The sequence below is a fragment of the Elephas maximus genome, chromosome 10 (genome assembly GCF_024166365.1).
Source record: "Elephas maximus indicus isolate mEleMax1 chromosome 10, mEleMax1 primary haplotype, whole genome shotgun sequence".
NCBI lineage: Eukaryota > Metazoa > Chordata > Mammalia > Proboscidea > Elephantidae > Elephas > Elephas maximus.
In genome coordinates this window covers 93,694,709-93,712,374 of record NC_064828.1, presented here as the reverse complement: position 1 = coordinate 93,712,374, position 17,666 = coordinate 93,694,709, and the positions used below count along the sequence as shown (strand labels likewise).

The 17,666-nt window shown below is 37.4% G+C and overlaps 1 protein-coding gene across 7 annotated transcripts in view; it reads left to right on the top strand.

The window, feature by feature from the left end:
* Window positions 1-17,666, top strand: part of CEP128 (centrosomal protein 128) — a 523,299-nt gene that overhangs the window by 350,466 nt on the left and 155,167 nt on the right. The window contains exon 19 of one of the 7 annotated variants that reach the window (XM_049899767.1): window positions 13,131-13,632. The exons of the other annotated variants lie outside the window; for them this stretch is intronic. Within the exon in view, the coding sequence (XP_049755724.1) occupies window positions 13,131-13,213 (83 nt within the window). The 3' untranslated portion in view covers window positions 13,214-13,632. Of the gene's footprint in view, window positions 1-13,130; window positions 13,633-17,666 lie in introns of those variants that run through there. 7 annotated transcript variants of the gene reach the window in all.

Genomic DNA, 17,666 nt, shown 5'->3' with positions numbered 1-17,666 from the left:
AAAACAATGATTGATGATGGATTAATTACAGAAAACCTACTTATTATTGTTGTTGTTGTTAGGTGCTGTCGAGTCGGTTCCAACTCATAGCGACCCTATGCACAACAGAACGAAACACTGCCCGGTTCTGCAATCGTTGTTAGGCTTGAGCCCATTGTTGCAGCCACTGTGTCAATCCACCTCGTTGAGAGTCTTCCTCTTTTCCGCTGACCCTGTACTTTGCCAAGCATGATGTCCTTCTCCAGGGACTGATCCCTCCTGACAACATGTCCAAAGTATGTAAGATGCAGTCTTGCCATCCTTACTTCTAAGGAGCATTATAGTTGCACTTCTTGCAAGACAGATTTGTTCGTTCTTTTGGCAGTCCATGGTATATTCAATATTCTTCGCCAACACTACAATTCAAAGGCATCAGTTCTTCTTCATTCTTCCTTATTCATTGTCCAGCTTTCACGTACATATGATGCAATTGAAAATACTATGGCTTGGGTCAGGCACACCTTAGTCTTCAAGGTGACATCTTTGCTTTTCAACGCTTTAAAGAGGTCTTTTGCAGCAGGTTTACTCAGTGCAATGTGTCTTTTGATTGCTTGAGTGCTGCTTCCATAGCTGTTGATTGTAGATCCAAGTAAAATGAAATCCTTGACAACTTCAATCTTTTCTCCATTTATCATGATGTTGCTTATTAGTCCAGTTGTAAGGATTTTTGTTTTCTTTGAGTTGCAATCCACACTGAAGGCTGTGGTCTCTGATCTTCATTAGTAAATGCTTCAGGGCCTTTTCACTTTCAGCAAGCAAGGTTGTGTCATCTGCATAATGCAGGTTGTTAATGAGTCTTCCTCCAATCCTGATGCCCCGTTCTTCTTCACATAGTCCAGCTTCTTGGATTATTTGCTCAGCATACAGATTGAATAGGTATAGTGAAAGGTTACAACCTTAACGCACACCTTTCCTGACTTTAAACCACTCAGTATCCCCTTGTTCTGTCTGAACAACTGCCTCTTGATCTATGTAAAGGTTCCTCATGAGCACAATTAAGTGTTCTGGAATTACCATTCTTCACAGTTATCCATAATTTGTTATGATCCACACAGTCGAATGCTTTTGCATAGTCAATAAAACACAGGTAAACATCCTTCTGGTATTCTCTGCTTTCAGCCAGGATCCATCTGACATCAGCAGTGATATCCCTGGTTCCACATCCTCTTCCAGAAGCACCCTGCATTTCTGGCAGTTCCCTGTCGATATACTGGTGCAGCCATTTTTGAATGATCTTCAGCAAAATTTTGCTTGCATGTGATATTAATGATATAGTTCTATAGTTTCCTCATTCCATTGGATCACCTTTCTTGGGAATAGGCATAAATATGGATCTCTCCCAGTCAGTTGGCCAGAAACCTATGTTCCATATTTCTTGGTATAGATGAGTGACCACCTCCAGTGCTGCATCCATTTGTTGAAATATCTCAACTGATATTCCATCAGTTCCTGGAGCCTTGTTTTTTGCCAATGCCTTCAGTGCAACTTGGAGTCCTTCCTTCAGTACCATCGGTTCCTGATCATATGCTACCTCTTGAAATGGTTGAACATCGACTAATTCTTTTTGGTATAATGACTCTGTGTATTTCTTCCATCTTCTTTTAATGCTTCCTGCGTCATTTAATATTTTCCCCCACAGAATCCTTCACTACTGCAACTTGAGGCTTGAGTTTTTTCCTCAGTTCTTTCAGCTTGAGAAATGGCAAGCATGTTCTTCCCTTTTGGTTTTCTATCTCCAGCCAATTGCACGTCATTATGATATTTTACTTTGTCTTCTCAAGTCACTGTTTGAAATCTTCTGTTCAGTTCTTTTACTTCATTTCTTCCTTTTGCTTTAGCTGTTTGATGTTCGTAAGCAAGTTTCAGAGTCTCCTCTGACATTCTTCTTGGTCTTTTCTTTCTTTCCTGTCTTTTCAATGACTTCTTGCTTCCTTCATCTATGATGTCCTTGATGTCATTCCACAACTTGTCTGGTCTTCAGTCACTAGTGTTCAGTGCGTCAAATCTGTTCTTGAAATGGTCTCTAAATTCAGGTGGGATATACTCAAGGTCATATTTTGGCTCTTGTGGACTTGCTCTGATTTTCTTCAGTTTCAGCTTGAACTTGCATATGAGCAATTGATGATCTGTTCCACGGTCAGCCCCTGGCCTTGTTCTGAGTGATGATATTGAGCTTTTCCATCGTCTCTTTCCACGGATGTAGTCATTTTGATTCCTGTGTGTTGCATCTGGTGAGGTCCATGGGTATAGTTGCTGTTTATGTTGGTGAAAGAAGGTATTTGCAATGAAGAAGTTGTTGGCCTTGCAAAAATTCTATCATTCAATCTTTGGCATTTTTTCTGTCACCAAGGCCATATTTTCCAACTACCGATCCTTCTTTGTTTCCAACTTTCACATTCCAATCACCAGTAACTATCAATGCATCCTGACTGCATGTTCAATCAATTTCAGACTGCATCAGCTGATAAAAATCTTCTATTTCTTCATCTTTGGCCCTAGTGGTTGGTGTGTAAATTTGAATAATAGTTGTATTAACTGATCTTCCTTGTAGGCATACGGATATTATCCTATCACTGACAGCGTTGTACTTCAGGATAGATCTTGAAATGTTCTTTTTGATGATGAATGCAACAGCATTCCTCTTCAAGTTGTCATTCCCAGCATAGTAGACTATGTAATTTTTTGATTCAAAATGGCCAATTACAGTCCATTTCAGCTTACTAATGCCTAGGATTTTGATGTTTATGTGCTTCATTTCATTTTTGACGATTTCCAATTTTTCTGGATTCATACTTCGTACATTCCAGGTTCCAATTATTAATGGAAGTTTGCAGCTGTATCTTCTCATTTTGAGTCATGCCACATCAGAAAATGAAGGTCCTGAAAGCTTTACTCCATCCACATCATTAAGGCCAACTCTACTTTGAGGAGGCAGCTCTTTCCCAGTCACTCTTTTGAGTGCCTTCTAACCTAGGGGGCCCGTCTTCCAGCACTATATCAGGCAATGTTCTGCTGCTATTCATAAGGTTTTCATTGGCTAATGCTTTTCTGTAGTAGACTGCCAGGTCCTTCTTCCTAGTCTGTCTTAGCCTGGAAGCTCAGCTGAAAGCTGTTTTCCATGGGTGACCCTCTTTGTATCTGAATACTGGTAACATAGCTTCCAGCATCACAGCAACACAGAAACCTCCACAGTACAACAAACTGACAGACATATGGGGGTTTATAGAAAACCTAATTATAGAAAACCTGTGTTGCATTGTATTCTCTAAATACAATGCTCAGGCACTCTTCTAGCTTCAAAAACTTAAATTTTAGTCTTAGAGACTATATGGTAATTTAATAAGTAAAGTAACAAAGTCATGTTTAGGTGTTGTGGGATGACAGTGAAGAGCCTTTTTTTTTTTTTTTTTTTACTTTAATCAGTGGTCTTGGAATTCTGGGGAAGATGGGATACATAGAAACAGTGATTATGTCAAGTCCCCTGTAATACACTCTGCATTGGATTCAATGTTTCATGTCTATTCTAGATTCAAATCAAAGGGAAATTCAATTAACAGGTGTCTCATTTATAATTGAGTATGTGCTCCAAGGAGAACACTGTAATGAATTTTCATTGACAGACTGAGGGAGTGATCAGAGATGTATGAGATAAAGCCAGGAATATTTCTTTAAGTCTCTTGGAATATAGGCATTAAAGCTAACTAGAATGAGCAAACCAAATAAAGGGATTGATCAGAGGGAACTAGCAATTATGAAAAGAGATATTTTAGAAAATACTAAGTTAGGAATTAGGAGGACTGGTGGCTTGGGAGCAGCGTCATAGTTTAGTGGCATAGCAAAAATATTATGGTGAGGGCAGACTGATAAAGCAGGCAGTGGGAAGCCACTGGTGGTTCTTATTTATGAGGAAAAATATTATGAAAATTGAATAAGGGAGATTATTATGGTATCTGCTTTGGGAAGACAGGAGTGGAGAGAAAATGCAGATAAGGGAGTTTGTCTGTTTGAAGGCTTTTGCTATAATCCAAGAATGAGAAGAATGGACCAAGATGGTAGCTGTGGAAATAGAAAAAAGACACGTAAGTGACTTCCTAAGAGAAGGTGGAAAGGTAGGAGTCAAAGAGAGAGAAATAAACGATAATCAAGATTGTGAGGCTAGCTTGTCTGAACCAGAAAGTAGAAAGAAGTGATTGCCAGGGTAAAGAGAGAATAACAACCTTAGGTTCATTTTCTCAGTTATACCTCTGGAAAAAAATACCTACCAATTTTAACCTGCCCATTGTGAAAATTTAAAATATTGAAATAGGTACATAATCAAAACACTATTTTGCCTTTTTTTCTATATTGATATTATTGCTACTTTCAAATCTTTAGAAACAGTCATATATGTCCTTGCAGAATGTTTTCATTATTTTAAAAATTTCTATTCAGAAATGCCCTTTAGGAATCTCTGGTATCAAAATCCAAGAAGTATTCACAGGAGGAAAACCTTAAAGACTCACTGATACATGAGAATACAGTCAATGTAGAGCAAAAGTTGGGTTTCTATGAGGAAGCCTTATTCCTCAACAGTTTGTCTTCCATGAAGCAACCTAAGAAGTTCATCTGAAACATCATTATTAGTTATGACCTGCCTGCATTTAAACCTTTCCACAGCTCCCCAGGTCCTGTAGGATAAATAATCTCAGTAATGCACTATGCAGGGTCTTTAGTGATCTGATAAACATCCCCAAAATTCTACCTCGTCTCCTGTCCCTTTCATCTCCAGTTCTTCAGCACAGGAAATTGTTACTTCAGATATTAAGAAATACAAGTAGCAGAGGCATTTCCTATCTGAGACAAGAAAAGATTACTTGGTCAGGAGGGCTCTGTAGGTAGTCCTTTTCCTTGGCAAATTCATCATGGTCCAAGGTCTCATACTTAAACTTACAGATTCGTTTTTTTTTTTTTCCCCCACACCACGAATTGGTACCGTCCATAAGGAGCAGATTTGGAGCCCTGGTGCACAGTGGTTAAGTGTTCAGCTGCTGACCAAAAGATTGGCAGTTTGAATCCACCTTGGAAATCCTATGGGGCAGTTCTACTCTGGCCTGTGGGGTTGTTATGAGTTGGAATCAACTTGACGGCAGTGGGTTAGGTTTTGATTTTTATAAGGAGCAGATTTACTTTAATTAGAAACATGCAGATGTTTAAATAAATATATACTGAAATTTTCATTTGAACCAGGCAATGAGCTGGGCAAAGAAGATTCATTAATAGATCTTAGGTTGAATGCAACAGAACTGATTCCCAGCTTCACGAAACCTACAGCCCAACCGGTCGATGGGAGCATGTACTGGGAAGTCCTGCTTATCCTAGGTGTGGGAGTAGAGGTGCAAAGGGCAGAGGACTGACTGATAATCAAGCTTAGTTAAGCTTGGAAGTTTCATTTATGGAACTGAAAGAAATTCGGTTTGGCCAGCATATAAAAGCGGTAGAAAATGGTTTGAGAAGAAGCTGAAGAAGCAGTCAGGGGCTAGTAACAGACCCAGGAGAAGGTAGCCACTCAAGGAGGTATTGACTTGAATCATAAGGCCGTTGCGGTACTTTTTATACTTTAAGCAGAAGAGTGATATGATTAGATTTGTATCTTAATGCTAATCGAAAATTTTACAAAGAAAATTTTATAGTGAAAAGTATTGCTATTAACATAGCAGCCCTCTCATGTCATTAAGCACTATCCCTCAGGAGAAAAGTAATAAAGGAAGCCAGTTTTTAATCAGAAGATCATTTCGTGAGGAGTCAGGATACAGGAAAGCAGAATAGCATACTGAGTAAGAATCTGGACGTTAGAGTTAGACAAACCTGGGTTCCAATTTGTCTCTCTCTGTTAGTAATTGTGAGATTTTTCTAGGCCCTTGTGATACAGCACTGAGAAAAATTGGCAAAAATCCCTATTCTCATTCAGGTTATGAATTTTCCTTAACATGATAGGCTCCCTGGAACATAGGATCTGTGTGCATCTTTGTATACCAGGCACCTAAATCTGGCACATAGCCATGGTGGCGCAGTGGCTAAAGCAAATGACTGCTAAACAAAAAGTCGGCCATTCAAAACCACCAGCAACTCTGCGGAAGAAAGATGTGGTAGTCTGCTTCCATAGAGATTTACAGCCTTGAAAACCCTATAGAGTCGATATGAGTCGGAATCCACTCAACGGCAGTGGGATTGGTCTGGGTTTTAGTGGGTATGTTTATGGAATTGAGTTAACGAGACTGTTTATGGAATGGAATTGAGTTTTATTAATTAGCGAATGCTGTACTTTTTTGGAAAAAAGTCTATACAAATTGCCCTAGGCTTCGTCAATCACTGTTACAGCCTCAACTGAACTTTACTCATTGATCTGAGCAGCAACAGAATCATATATAGACACTGATATTAATAATGTTGTCTTTGAATATGAAGACTCGAAGTGAATAAACATTGTTAACAATACATAGACGGTAGGTTTTAATTTTTGAATTATATCTCTCTAAAAAAAATTTTTTTTAAGTTGTTTAGGTCAATCATTTTCATTTCAGCAATAAGTATACTACATTTTGCATTTTGCTGAAACCTTTGCATTGTTTTCTTCCCATTATCCTAAAAATTATTCCTATGTATTATGAAATGATATTGACTAATAGTTTTCAAAGTTAGATGGCAATGTAGTTTTCCAACATGTTCATTGTGTGTGTGTCGGAGGGTGTGTGCACGTACACACATGTGTGCATTACAGAAGTAAAGCATACATGGATTTTCCTGGGGTGCAGAATCCTTAGTGTTCATTAGATTCTTAAAGGGAGTTGATAATTAATCCTCTATTGTTGGTCATTAGGTTCTTTAAAATATGGGGCTATTATAAGTAACAATAAAATGACAATCCTTGCACATATAGCCAGTTGCCATTGAGTCGACACCGATTCATGGTGGTCCCATGTGTGTCAGAGTAGAACTGTGCTCCATAGGGCATCTGTAGCTGATTTTTCAGAAGTAAATCACCAGACTTTTCTTCTGAGTTGCCTCTAGGTGGACTCAAACTTCCAGCCTTTAAGTTAGCTGCCAAGAACATGTAACCATTTGCACACATAATTCTGCACATTTCTGATTACATTCTTGGCAGTGGAATTGTTTAAAAAAGTAAGAATATTTTTAAGTTTCTTGACAGAAAGATAAAAATTATCCTCCAGAAAGATGACACTGCAGATGTCCTTTTACATTTGCCCATAAGTAACAAATAGAAATCCAATTAAAACATCTAATGGGAAATTGTTTGACAACGTTTGTGGGATTATGACTCTTGTAATCTTATATTGCCTTCTGTTAGTATCAAGTTAGATCCTGCCCTGATAGTGACTCTTTGTAATTCTAGATTACTGGAGTTATTTTCTTGTTTTTCTCATTGCATCTAGATGGGATAACTTATTTGCACTATATTGATTATTCCTTACACCATAAAAATTTGCATAGATTCTGCCATGCGAACAAATTATGGGATTTTATCAGAAATAATTATTTATTGACTTAGGGAACTGGAGTTTTTAATTGTATAATTCAGCAGTAATGTATATATCATGGAAACAGGTCAGCAACTATTGTAACTTGTGATTTTTGCCCTCTGACTCAATTTCTAACTGACACAGGTTTTAGGCTGTTTCTTAAGAGTTTCTTTTTAGTATCTTAAAACATTACATTAACTACCCATAAAATACTATGCTAGTGAATTTGCCTCATATCTAAGTATAAAGCTTAAAGACTATATAAATTTTAAATATTATGTCACTTTAATCTTCATAACAATAAGTATTCGATTCTAGTTACTTGCCAAATTCTATGATTTTTCCAAAATCATGTTATATAATTTATAAGGAATTGCTTCAAGTTTATAGAATCTAATTTTGTTTGAAGTAAAAAAACTGAACAGAACATTTCAAAGGGCAGTTCAAGAAAACAAAGTAAAGCATTATAATGAAATGTGCAAAGACCTAGAATTAGAAAACCAAAAGGGCAGAACATGTTCAGCATTTCTCAAGCTGAAAGAATTGAAAAGAAAATTCAAGCCTCAAGTTGCAATATTTAAGGATTCTATGGGGAGAATATTAAACTATGTGGGAATTTTTTTTTTGAGGGGGGAGAATATTAAACTATGTGGGAATAATCAAAAGAAGATGAAAAGAATATACAGAGTCACTGTACCAAAAAGAATTGGTTGACATTCAACAATTTCAGGAGGTAGCATATGATCAAGAACCGATGGTACTGAAGGAAGAAGTCCAAGCTGCATTGAAGGCACTGGTGAAAAACAAGGTTCCAGGAATTAGCCGAATATCAACTGAGATGCTTCAACAAACTGATGCAGTACTGGAAGCGCTCACTTGTCTATGCCGAGAAGTTTGGAAGACAGCTACATGGCCAACCCATTGGAAGAGATCTATATTTGTGCCCGTTCCAAAAAGGGCAAATGCAAAAATTATCAAACACTGTCATTAGTATCACACACAAGTAAAATTTTGCTGAAGATTATTCTAAAGTGGTTGCAAAAGTACATTGACAGGGAACTGCCAGAAATTCAAGCCGGGTTCAGGAGAGGATGTGGAATAAGGGATATCATGGCTGATGTCAGATGGATCATGGCTGAAAGCAGAGAATACCAGAAAGATTTTTACCTGTGTTTTATTGACTATGCAAAAGCATCTGACTGTGTGGATCATAACAAATTATGGATGACATTACAAAGAACGGGAATTCCAGAACACTTAATTGTACTCATGAGGAACCTGTACATAGACTAAGAGGCAGTCGTTCAAATAGAACAAAGACATGCTGTGTGGTTTAAAATCAGGAAAGGTGTGTGTCAGGTTTGTATCCTTTCACCATACTTATTCAATCTGAAAGCTGAGCAAATAATCTGCGAAGATGTACTATATGAAGAAGAATGTATCATCAGGATTGGAGGAAGCCTCATTAACAACCTTCAATATGCAGATGATACAAGCTGAAAGTAAAGAGGACTTGAAGCCCTTATCGATGAAGATCAAAAACTCTAACCTTCAATATGGTTTACACCTAAACATAAAGAAAACAAAAATCCTCACAACTGACCCAATAAGCATGAACATGATAAATGGAAAAAAGACTGAAGTTGTCAAGCATTTATTTTACTTGAATCCACAATCATGGAAGCATCAGTCGAGAAATTAAATGACATATTGTATTGGGAAAATCTGCAGCAAAATACCTTTTTGAAGTGTTAAAAAGCAAAGATGTCACTTTAAGGACTAAGGTGGGTCTGACCCAAGCCATGGTCTTTTCAATCGCCTTATATGCCTGCACAAGCTGGACAATGAATAAAGAAGACCAAAGAAGAATTGATGCCTTTGAATTATGATGTTTGCAAAGAATATTGAATATATTCTGCCAGAAGAATGAACAAATCTAAATCTGTCTTGGAAGAAGTACAGCCAGAATGCTCCTTAGAAACAAGGATGGCAAGACTTCATCTTACCTACCTTGGACATGTTATTAGGAGGGACTGGTCTCTGGAGAAGGGCATCATGCTTGATAAAGCAGAGGGTCAGTGAAAAAGAGGAAGACCCTCAATGAGATAGATTGACACAGTGGCTGCATCAGTGGACTCAAACATAACAATAATTGTGAGAATGGGCAGGACTGGGCATTGTTTCGTTCTATTGTACATAGGGGTTTCTATGAGTAGGAACTGACTTGACAGCACCTAACAACTAACATAACAATCTTATTTGTAATCCAATGCCATGTAAGAAAGGTGTCCATCTTAGTTTTTAAAAATAGGTGAATATTTCATAGTATATTTAATAATTTTTTTAGCTTTTAAACCACCTGTGTAACTAATGTATCTATATTAGCCACTGCTATTGCAAAATTAAACAAAGCAGAAGGGATTGTTCTACCCCACATAGTACAGATCATTTTTCCTTTGTAGGGTAGGCAATAATTATATGAAATATCATGTAGATTGAATTTCAAAGGGAAAATGAAAAATGAAATTTCATAAGTTTTTTATGCTTGTTGACGTGTCTTTAGGAATTTACAATTTTGCCAAATTTATCCTAGAGTGTCTTGAATGGGTTAATGAATACCAAACCACATGATTAAAATATACTAAATTCAGTCTTAAGTAGATTTTTCTGACTAAAATGAACTCATGATGTTTACTCACATACCTAATTGTCATGTTTTTTCCTAGAATTATAGTATCCCAGAAATATGTGACTCAAAGTTTCAGACACTCATGTTGAATAAGTCACTGATGGGAAAGAAGAGAAAAATAAGCTAGAAAACCTTAAGCCAATTAAAATCAATAAACAAGAAAAACCACATAGAAAAACTTCTGCATAAACCTCGGGCCAACCTAGACTGTACTCATGTAGATGTACAGTAATAAGGCCTTTGCTAGTTTGAAAGAATTTTACTCAGACCCTTTACTAGTGACCCATTTCTAAAATTCTTTTTTCCAGTTCTCAAAGACAAGGTGCCCCTATGTCTTTTAAAAATAAAAAGTTTCTTATTGGTGTATGAAGGAGTTCCTTTGTTGTTTGTATTTGAGAACCCCTTCTGAGAGGAACTTTTTTCCCATTCTACCCATCAAATATAAGCAAAAACGTAAAACTCTTTCTGTCTCTCTAAGAAGGCAAAGGAAATGCAATATACCAATGTGTCCACTGTATAGGCATTTGATATACTATGCATTTACTTTTCTCCACTACCCTGAAAGATACATATTTTTAAGTGTATTTTTATGGATAAAGAAACCAGCCTCAGAAGACTTAGATAGCTTGTCAAAGGCCACACAGTTTGCATTGCTGAGTCAGAATTAGAACTCAGGTCTTTTCAAGAAGTCAAAATGCAATGCTTTCAATTGTTACAAAATAATAAAATGTCAAAGTCATTTGGAAAATAATGAATTTTAGGAGCAATTCTATTTAGTCGGGAATCTCAGTTGAAGAGACTCTAAACCTAGTAAAAACTGGCTTAAGGGGAAAAAAAGAACGAATGAAGTGATAGAGAAAGAAATAGGAGGGGCTATGTATTTACTTACATACTAAAGGTAAAAATAGCTAAAGTATGGCACAAGTAGGTTCGTTTCTGGCATCCAAAATCTTACTCCCTGCATCTATCAGCCCTTTTATATTTAAAGCTTTCTTTTATGTTCACTTCCTTCTCAGCCAGTCTTTCTCTAAGTAGTGGCAAAATGGCCCCAGTAGCAGTAGACTCACATCCTGCCGTGTTATAAGCAAGTGCTTACTTCCAGGTAGTTCCGGTAAAAGTCCTGGGGCTCATACTCCTTGACTTTGATATATCCGATCTTGAATGCTTGCCCTTAAACCATTTCCTGTTCCCAGAAAGATGTGGTCTTCTCGTTGACCAGGTTTCAGTCACTCACCCAAAGCTAAATTCAGAGTTGTGTTGCCACGAGAACTTCACAGGCTCAGTGGAAGAAGGGTGTTTACCCAGGGAAAATCTGGCCATTCTCTTTAAAGAAAAGGGGAAAATGGATGCTGGACAGACAAAAAAAAAAAAAAAAAAGATGTCCATTATAGCTGTAATTTCTGTTGGCAATTGAGCCTCTTAAACAAAGCCATGGTAGTTCAAATGGTAACACTTGTTGCAATATGGTAGAAGACATTTTGTTCTTTTTAGCTTTTACTGCGTGTAACCACTTTTGCAAAGTGCTTTTCCTCATTTGATACTTGATGCAATTTCTAAATAACGTGATAATGATGCTGAATAAAATGTACATTATGTTGAAAATACAAGAGGATACCAACAAACACATAGATATCTATAATGCTTCCAAGTATTGGAAAGGAAAATATTTATTACAAGTGTTCACTATTTAGGATAACAGCTCCATCAGTGTTTCTAAATAAAACCTCAAACAGATGTCCAAAATCATTTACTTACTATTCAAATAGAAATTTCCCCTTTGGAGCTTAGCTTGAACTGTCAAACCACCATAGGAGTCTTTTACATTGTAAAGTTCCCTGGATTTCCTGCCCTGGCATTTTTAGCTTTTTTTGCTAGTATGCTTACTCCTGAGAACTAAACTGCCCTCAGTAGAGCTGTGCTGAGGAGACTTTGAACATGGTTTAAACACACAAACAGATGAGCGAGGTAAATGCATTAGGTTACTTGAAAAACTCTCAAGGGAAATCGAATGGAATCTCTGGTATGGGACTTTCATTTTACAGCCTAGTGGGATTCTTGCTCTAGTTCTACTACGTCTAACACCAAAAATCTGAGTGAGCAGATGTACTATTCATTCATGAGTTAGCTGATCGAATGTCAGTCGAACACCAGCAATGGGCTGTGCAGTGTCCTGCCAGCAGTATTACCAGTGAGGTGCTGTATATAAGTTAATGTTTCGGGTGATTGGTGTTTTCTTCCTTAAGCAAGGATATTTGTTTTAACCACATCAGAAGGTCTTTTAATAAGTTCTCTACTTTTCCTTAGGAGTCCCTACCAGTTGTACCCACTGCCATTGAGTCGATTCAGACTCATCCCTAGGTGGTGCAAATGATTAAGCGCTTGACTACTAGACAAAAGGTTGTCGATTCAAACCCACCCAGAGGGACCTTGGATGACAGGCCTGGTGATATGCTTTCAAAAGGTCACAACCTTGAAAACACTATGAAGCAGTTCTATTCTGCACACGAGATAGGTTCGACTTGACAACAGCTAAAAATAACTTTTCCTTCTATTTCCTTATATTCTTATTAAGCAGAATATGCTGAGATTAAGATTTCCCTTAAGATTTAATGACTTTGGGCAGTTGTTCTCAGAACTGATGATTGTGTTTTAGCCCAATAATTTGCCTCAGAATCAACTGGGAATATATCAAATGAGAATATAGCATTATTTCCTTTTTACCACTTAGACTACCGTGCTCTAAGGTTTCCTATGTCACTTCCCTTCTTGATTGTGAGGCATTGCTTCTTTCAGCAATCACGGTGTTTTCTATTAGAAGTTTCCCAGAATCTCCATGTAATCAAGTCTGATTTGCTTCTTTCAATTATATGCTGTGGTCTAAGAAGCCCTGGCAGTGCAGTGGTTAAGTGCTTGGCTGTTATCCGAAAGGTTGGCAGTTCGAACCTACCATCTGCTCCGAACTCACTAGCTACTCTGAACCCACCAACTGCCCTGAACCAACCAGGTGCTCCAGGTGAGAAAGATGTGACAGTCCGCTTTCTTAACGATTACAGCCTTGGAAACCCTGTGGGACAGTTCTACTCTGTCACATGGGGTCACTATGACTCGAAATCTGCTCGACAGCAATGGGTTTGTTTTTTGTTTTGCTTTGTTTTTTAGCAAATACCTTGTGAGGATTGTATAGAATATAAAAGTCATTAAATACCAAGAAATTCCTGAGGATTTCACCTGTGAATAAAATGTACAGTTTTTAGGATACATAGACTTTGGAGCATTTGTTTTGAATACTTACTTATGTCGTTCCCCCCGTCCCTCAAACATGCGTACATATGTGGGATGGGGGAAAGGGAAAGTGAGTGTCTTTGGAGGGAGGAGATTGCATTACCACACTTCACAAAATTGAGACTGCTGGACTCACACTGGATATGTAGTATTTCTTCTTTTTTTTTTTTTTAATTTTGTTTTTTAAATGGGAATTCTCAATATGAAATTTGAGGACATGATTTAAATAAGATTCGACAAATGCATCTATAGGAATCACATTAGGGAGAGAGAAGTTGGTGGGACTTGTACCCTGACTATCCTGTTGTTTTGGTTGTATTTGTGTATTTCTCTCCTTTGAAACACATAAACATAAAATTCAAAATCAAATTCCTTGACAGATCTTGATTCCTAGGGACCAGGGACTAAACGTAAGCAAAACTGGGGTGCAAAGGTCAAGGACCAATTAGTACCTCCTGATGGAAGTGGGAACTACCTGTATGTGTGTTCTGTTGCCACTGTAATAAACTACCACAACTTGGTGGCTTAAAACATCACAGATGCATTCTCTTACAGTTCTAGAGGCCACAAGTCTAAAATCAGCTTCACTGGGCTGAAGCTAAGGGGTTGGCAGAGTTAATTCCTTCTGGGAGCTCTGAGGAGGGAATCCTTTTCAGTGCTTTTTCAGCTTCTAGTTGCTGTCTCTATTCCTTGGCTTGTGCCCTCTTCCTCCATCTTCAGAGTGCATCACTCCGGTACGTGCTTCCATCACCACATGCCGTTTTCCTCTTCTGTTGTCAAATCTCCCTCAGCCTTTCTTTCATAAAGCTAATTATGGTTACATACAGGGCTGACCCAGATAGTCCAGAATATTCTCCTCTTCTCAAAATCCTTAATTCAATCACTCTTGCAAAATCCCTTTTGTCATGTAAAATAACACTTTGATAAGGTCCTGGGATCAGGACCTGGTTATCTTTGGGGGCCATTATTCAGCCTTCCATTGTTCCTATTTAGTATTTTGTGGCTTATAAGAGTAACATAGGCCCACTTGGTATTGGAGTGAATAAGAGAACTAATCTGATACCTTAAAAATCACTTCTGGAGGGAAATTTTTGTTTTTTAATATGTGTTTCATTTAATACTAGTAGAGTTCCAGTTTTTATGTTATTTGCTGTTCCTTTTTTCTTTTTAATGATACTGCTTTTGTGTATCGAAGATTCGAAAGAATAGCAATTTGACCTATTATACAGTCAGTTCCAATCAGCTACCTAGATTAATGGTTTCTGAGCTATCAACCCCTTTGAAGGTCTGATGAAAGCTTTACCAAGTCTACAGAAAAATGCATATATATCCAAATATTTGTTATTTAAAAAACCAAGAATTGAAGAAATTCCTGAAGAGTAACCATTGATTCTAAGTATAGGTATATGGCCCCGTATGAAGAATCCCTGCTTTAGATATTTACTTAGATTATTATAACATTAAACTCAAATCAGTGTATCTGTATTTGCAAGATGTGTGTTGCTTTCAGTCAGTGGATGCATGGAGCTACAGATTACTAATCTTTTGTGAATCTACTCTGAAAGAAAAAATACGTGATCTGCATAAAAACAAACAAATAAGAAACAGTTGCCATTGAGTCATTTCTGACTCATGGCAACCCCATGTGTTGCAGAGAACTGTACTCTATAGCGTTTTCAAAGTTCTGACCTTTTGGAAGCAGATCACCAGGCCTGTCTTCCAAGGCGCCTCTGGGTGAGTTCAGAATGCTAGTCTTTGACCTACATTATACACGTATAATTCTGTATACAATTTTTTAAATTGATTAACAACCTAACTACTTTGCTCATGCTTTGGATTGTTATCCATATTTCTTACTATGTTCTTTGATTTTATCCTTTTTATTCCGTATGTAATTTTGAAAAATAAAGTCCAGATGCCTTACAAAATCACAAAACTCTATTTGGGGTCGGCAAACGATTCTGGCTTGCTGCCTGTTTTTGTGTGGCCCATGAGCTAAGAAGAGTTTTATATTGGAAGGTTGAAAAAAGTCAAAAGAAGAATAATTCTTTGTGGCATCTGAAATTATATGAACCTTAAATTTCAGTGTCTATAAATAAAATTTTGTTGGGCCATAGCCACACTCATTTGTCTATGTATTATCTAAAGCTGCTTTCCCAGTATTACAACAGATTTGAATAGTTGGAACAGACTGTAAGCGCTCTGCTGCTAACCAAAACGTTGGCAGTTCGAACCCACCAGCTGCTCAGCAGGAGCAAGTTGTGGCAGCCTGGTTTCATAAAGATGATAACAGCCTTGAAAACCCTACTGAGCAGTTCCACTCTGTCCTATAGGGTCGCTAAGAGTCAAGATCAACTAGATGGCAACGGGTATATGGCCCACAAAACATAAAATATGTATCTGGCAATTTACAGAAAACGTGTGCTGACCTCTGCTCTAGTTCATCGTTCAATTCACCAAATGTGTATTGAGGCCTTCCCTTGTGATAAGTCATGTAAGATTCCGGTTCCTGTTCGTCTGCTTCGTGGCACTGGCCAATCATCAAGAATTTATTTGTTTTTGTTATATAAAATATTAATATAAGTTATAACATTTTATATTTCTGACTGGAACAGATGAACTTGAACCAGACGATGTTTTAAACCTTAAATCAACGAGGTTCTCCAGGATAGGTCAACTTGGAGGTCCATTTCAGTGAAACATAGATCATTTGTAGAGGCAGAAACAAACAACAAAACAACCAAACAAAAATCCAGTCCCATACACCTACCTATTCTTAGCTGCACAAATAATGCCCCAAGTAGATTTCTCAAGCCTGTCACCACATCTGTGGGTGCATGTTTTTGTTTTGCCTTATTGTACCTGTCTGCTGCAATTTTAAAAGTTAGGCAGGCAACTCCATTGCTCTGACTTCCGCCCTCATGTTGCTGCCTTATAAGCAATGAGCGGCTGGAGAGGGGAGAGGTCACAGCACGCACATACCTGCCCAGGAAGGAGCTGAAAGCCAAAAGGTCTAATTTTAGCCTTCATTCTCCTGGGGATATCATAACAGTCACTAACAGGAATGGTTTTGGAATTAACAAACAACATATTGTAAGGTATGAGTCATAAAAAAAAATAAGAAGCATGATTTTCATATGATGTTGAGTGGAAAAAGAAACTCCTTACAAATAGCAACGGGCTTGAGTTAACAGTGAAAAATGCCGAGGTTAGAAATTCTTTGAAGCCAAAGCAAAAATACGTCACAGCAGATCTAGAGCTTGACATTTGAGAAATAAGAAAGTGAGTGAATTTTAAAGACTAATATAGACTGCAATCCCTTTTCAGTCTTTCTGATTTTCTTATGTGTATGTTTTGAACTGTTTTATGTATCACCATAGCCTCACAGAGAGCTGTACCAGACTGTGTTTGATTTGTAGTATTTGCTTTAAATCCCACCTAATATTATTTCTTATTCATTCATCTCCATTTCTGACCACTAATGTACTTTCATGAAGAATCTTAGACAAACCGTATAAAAAGGGGTCCAAGAGGATAGAGATTAGATATTAGACATGTTTTAACTTGTTTTCGCTAGGACTACTATCTGATTAGCCCATTCTGATTTTTTTTTTAAATAAATGCATGGATGGTTGTTTATTTTCCAGCAGTACTAAGTCTTTCTTACTGTGTTGGCTTAGTTAAACTTATTTGCCTTCTTAACTTTTAAAAATAAGTTAATAATGAAATATTTCCAACTATAGTAATATGCAGAAATCAGTATGATAGAAGTTCGTGTATTCACACCCAGGTTTAGCAGATGGTGACAGTTTCCTGGACCCCTGGTGGCTCAGGGATTAAGCGCTCGACTACTATCAAAAGGTAGGTAGTTTGAATCCACCAGCCGCTCCTTATTTAGGTTTATCCATATATTTACCTTTTTTTGTTGTTGTTGTTCATCATTGTATTTGTGTCTCAGTCCTTCCTTCTGGGCTCAGTATCCTTCTTACTGAAAAGCATCGTTTAGTATTTCTCTCACTGAATTGTAAAATCTCTTTTTTTTTTCCTAGAAGTGTCTTTATTTTGCCTTTATTATTAAATAGTTTTTTTACCTGGGTAAAGAATTCTAGGTTGACAGTTATGTTTTCTCGACTTTTGAA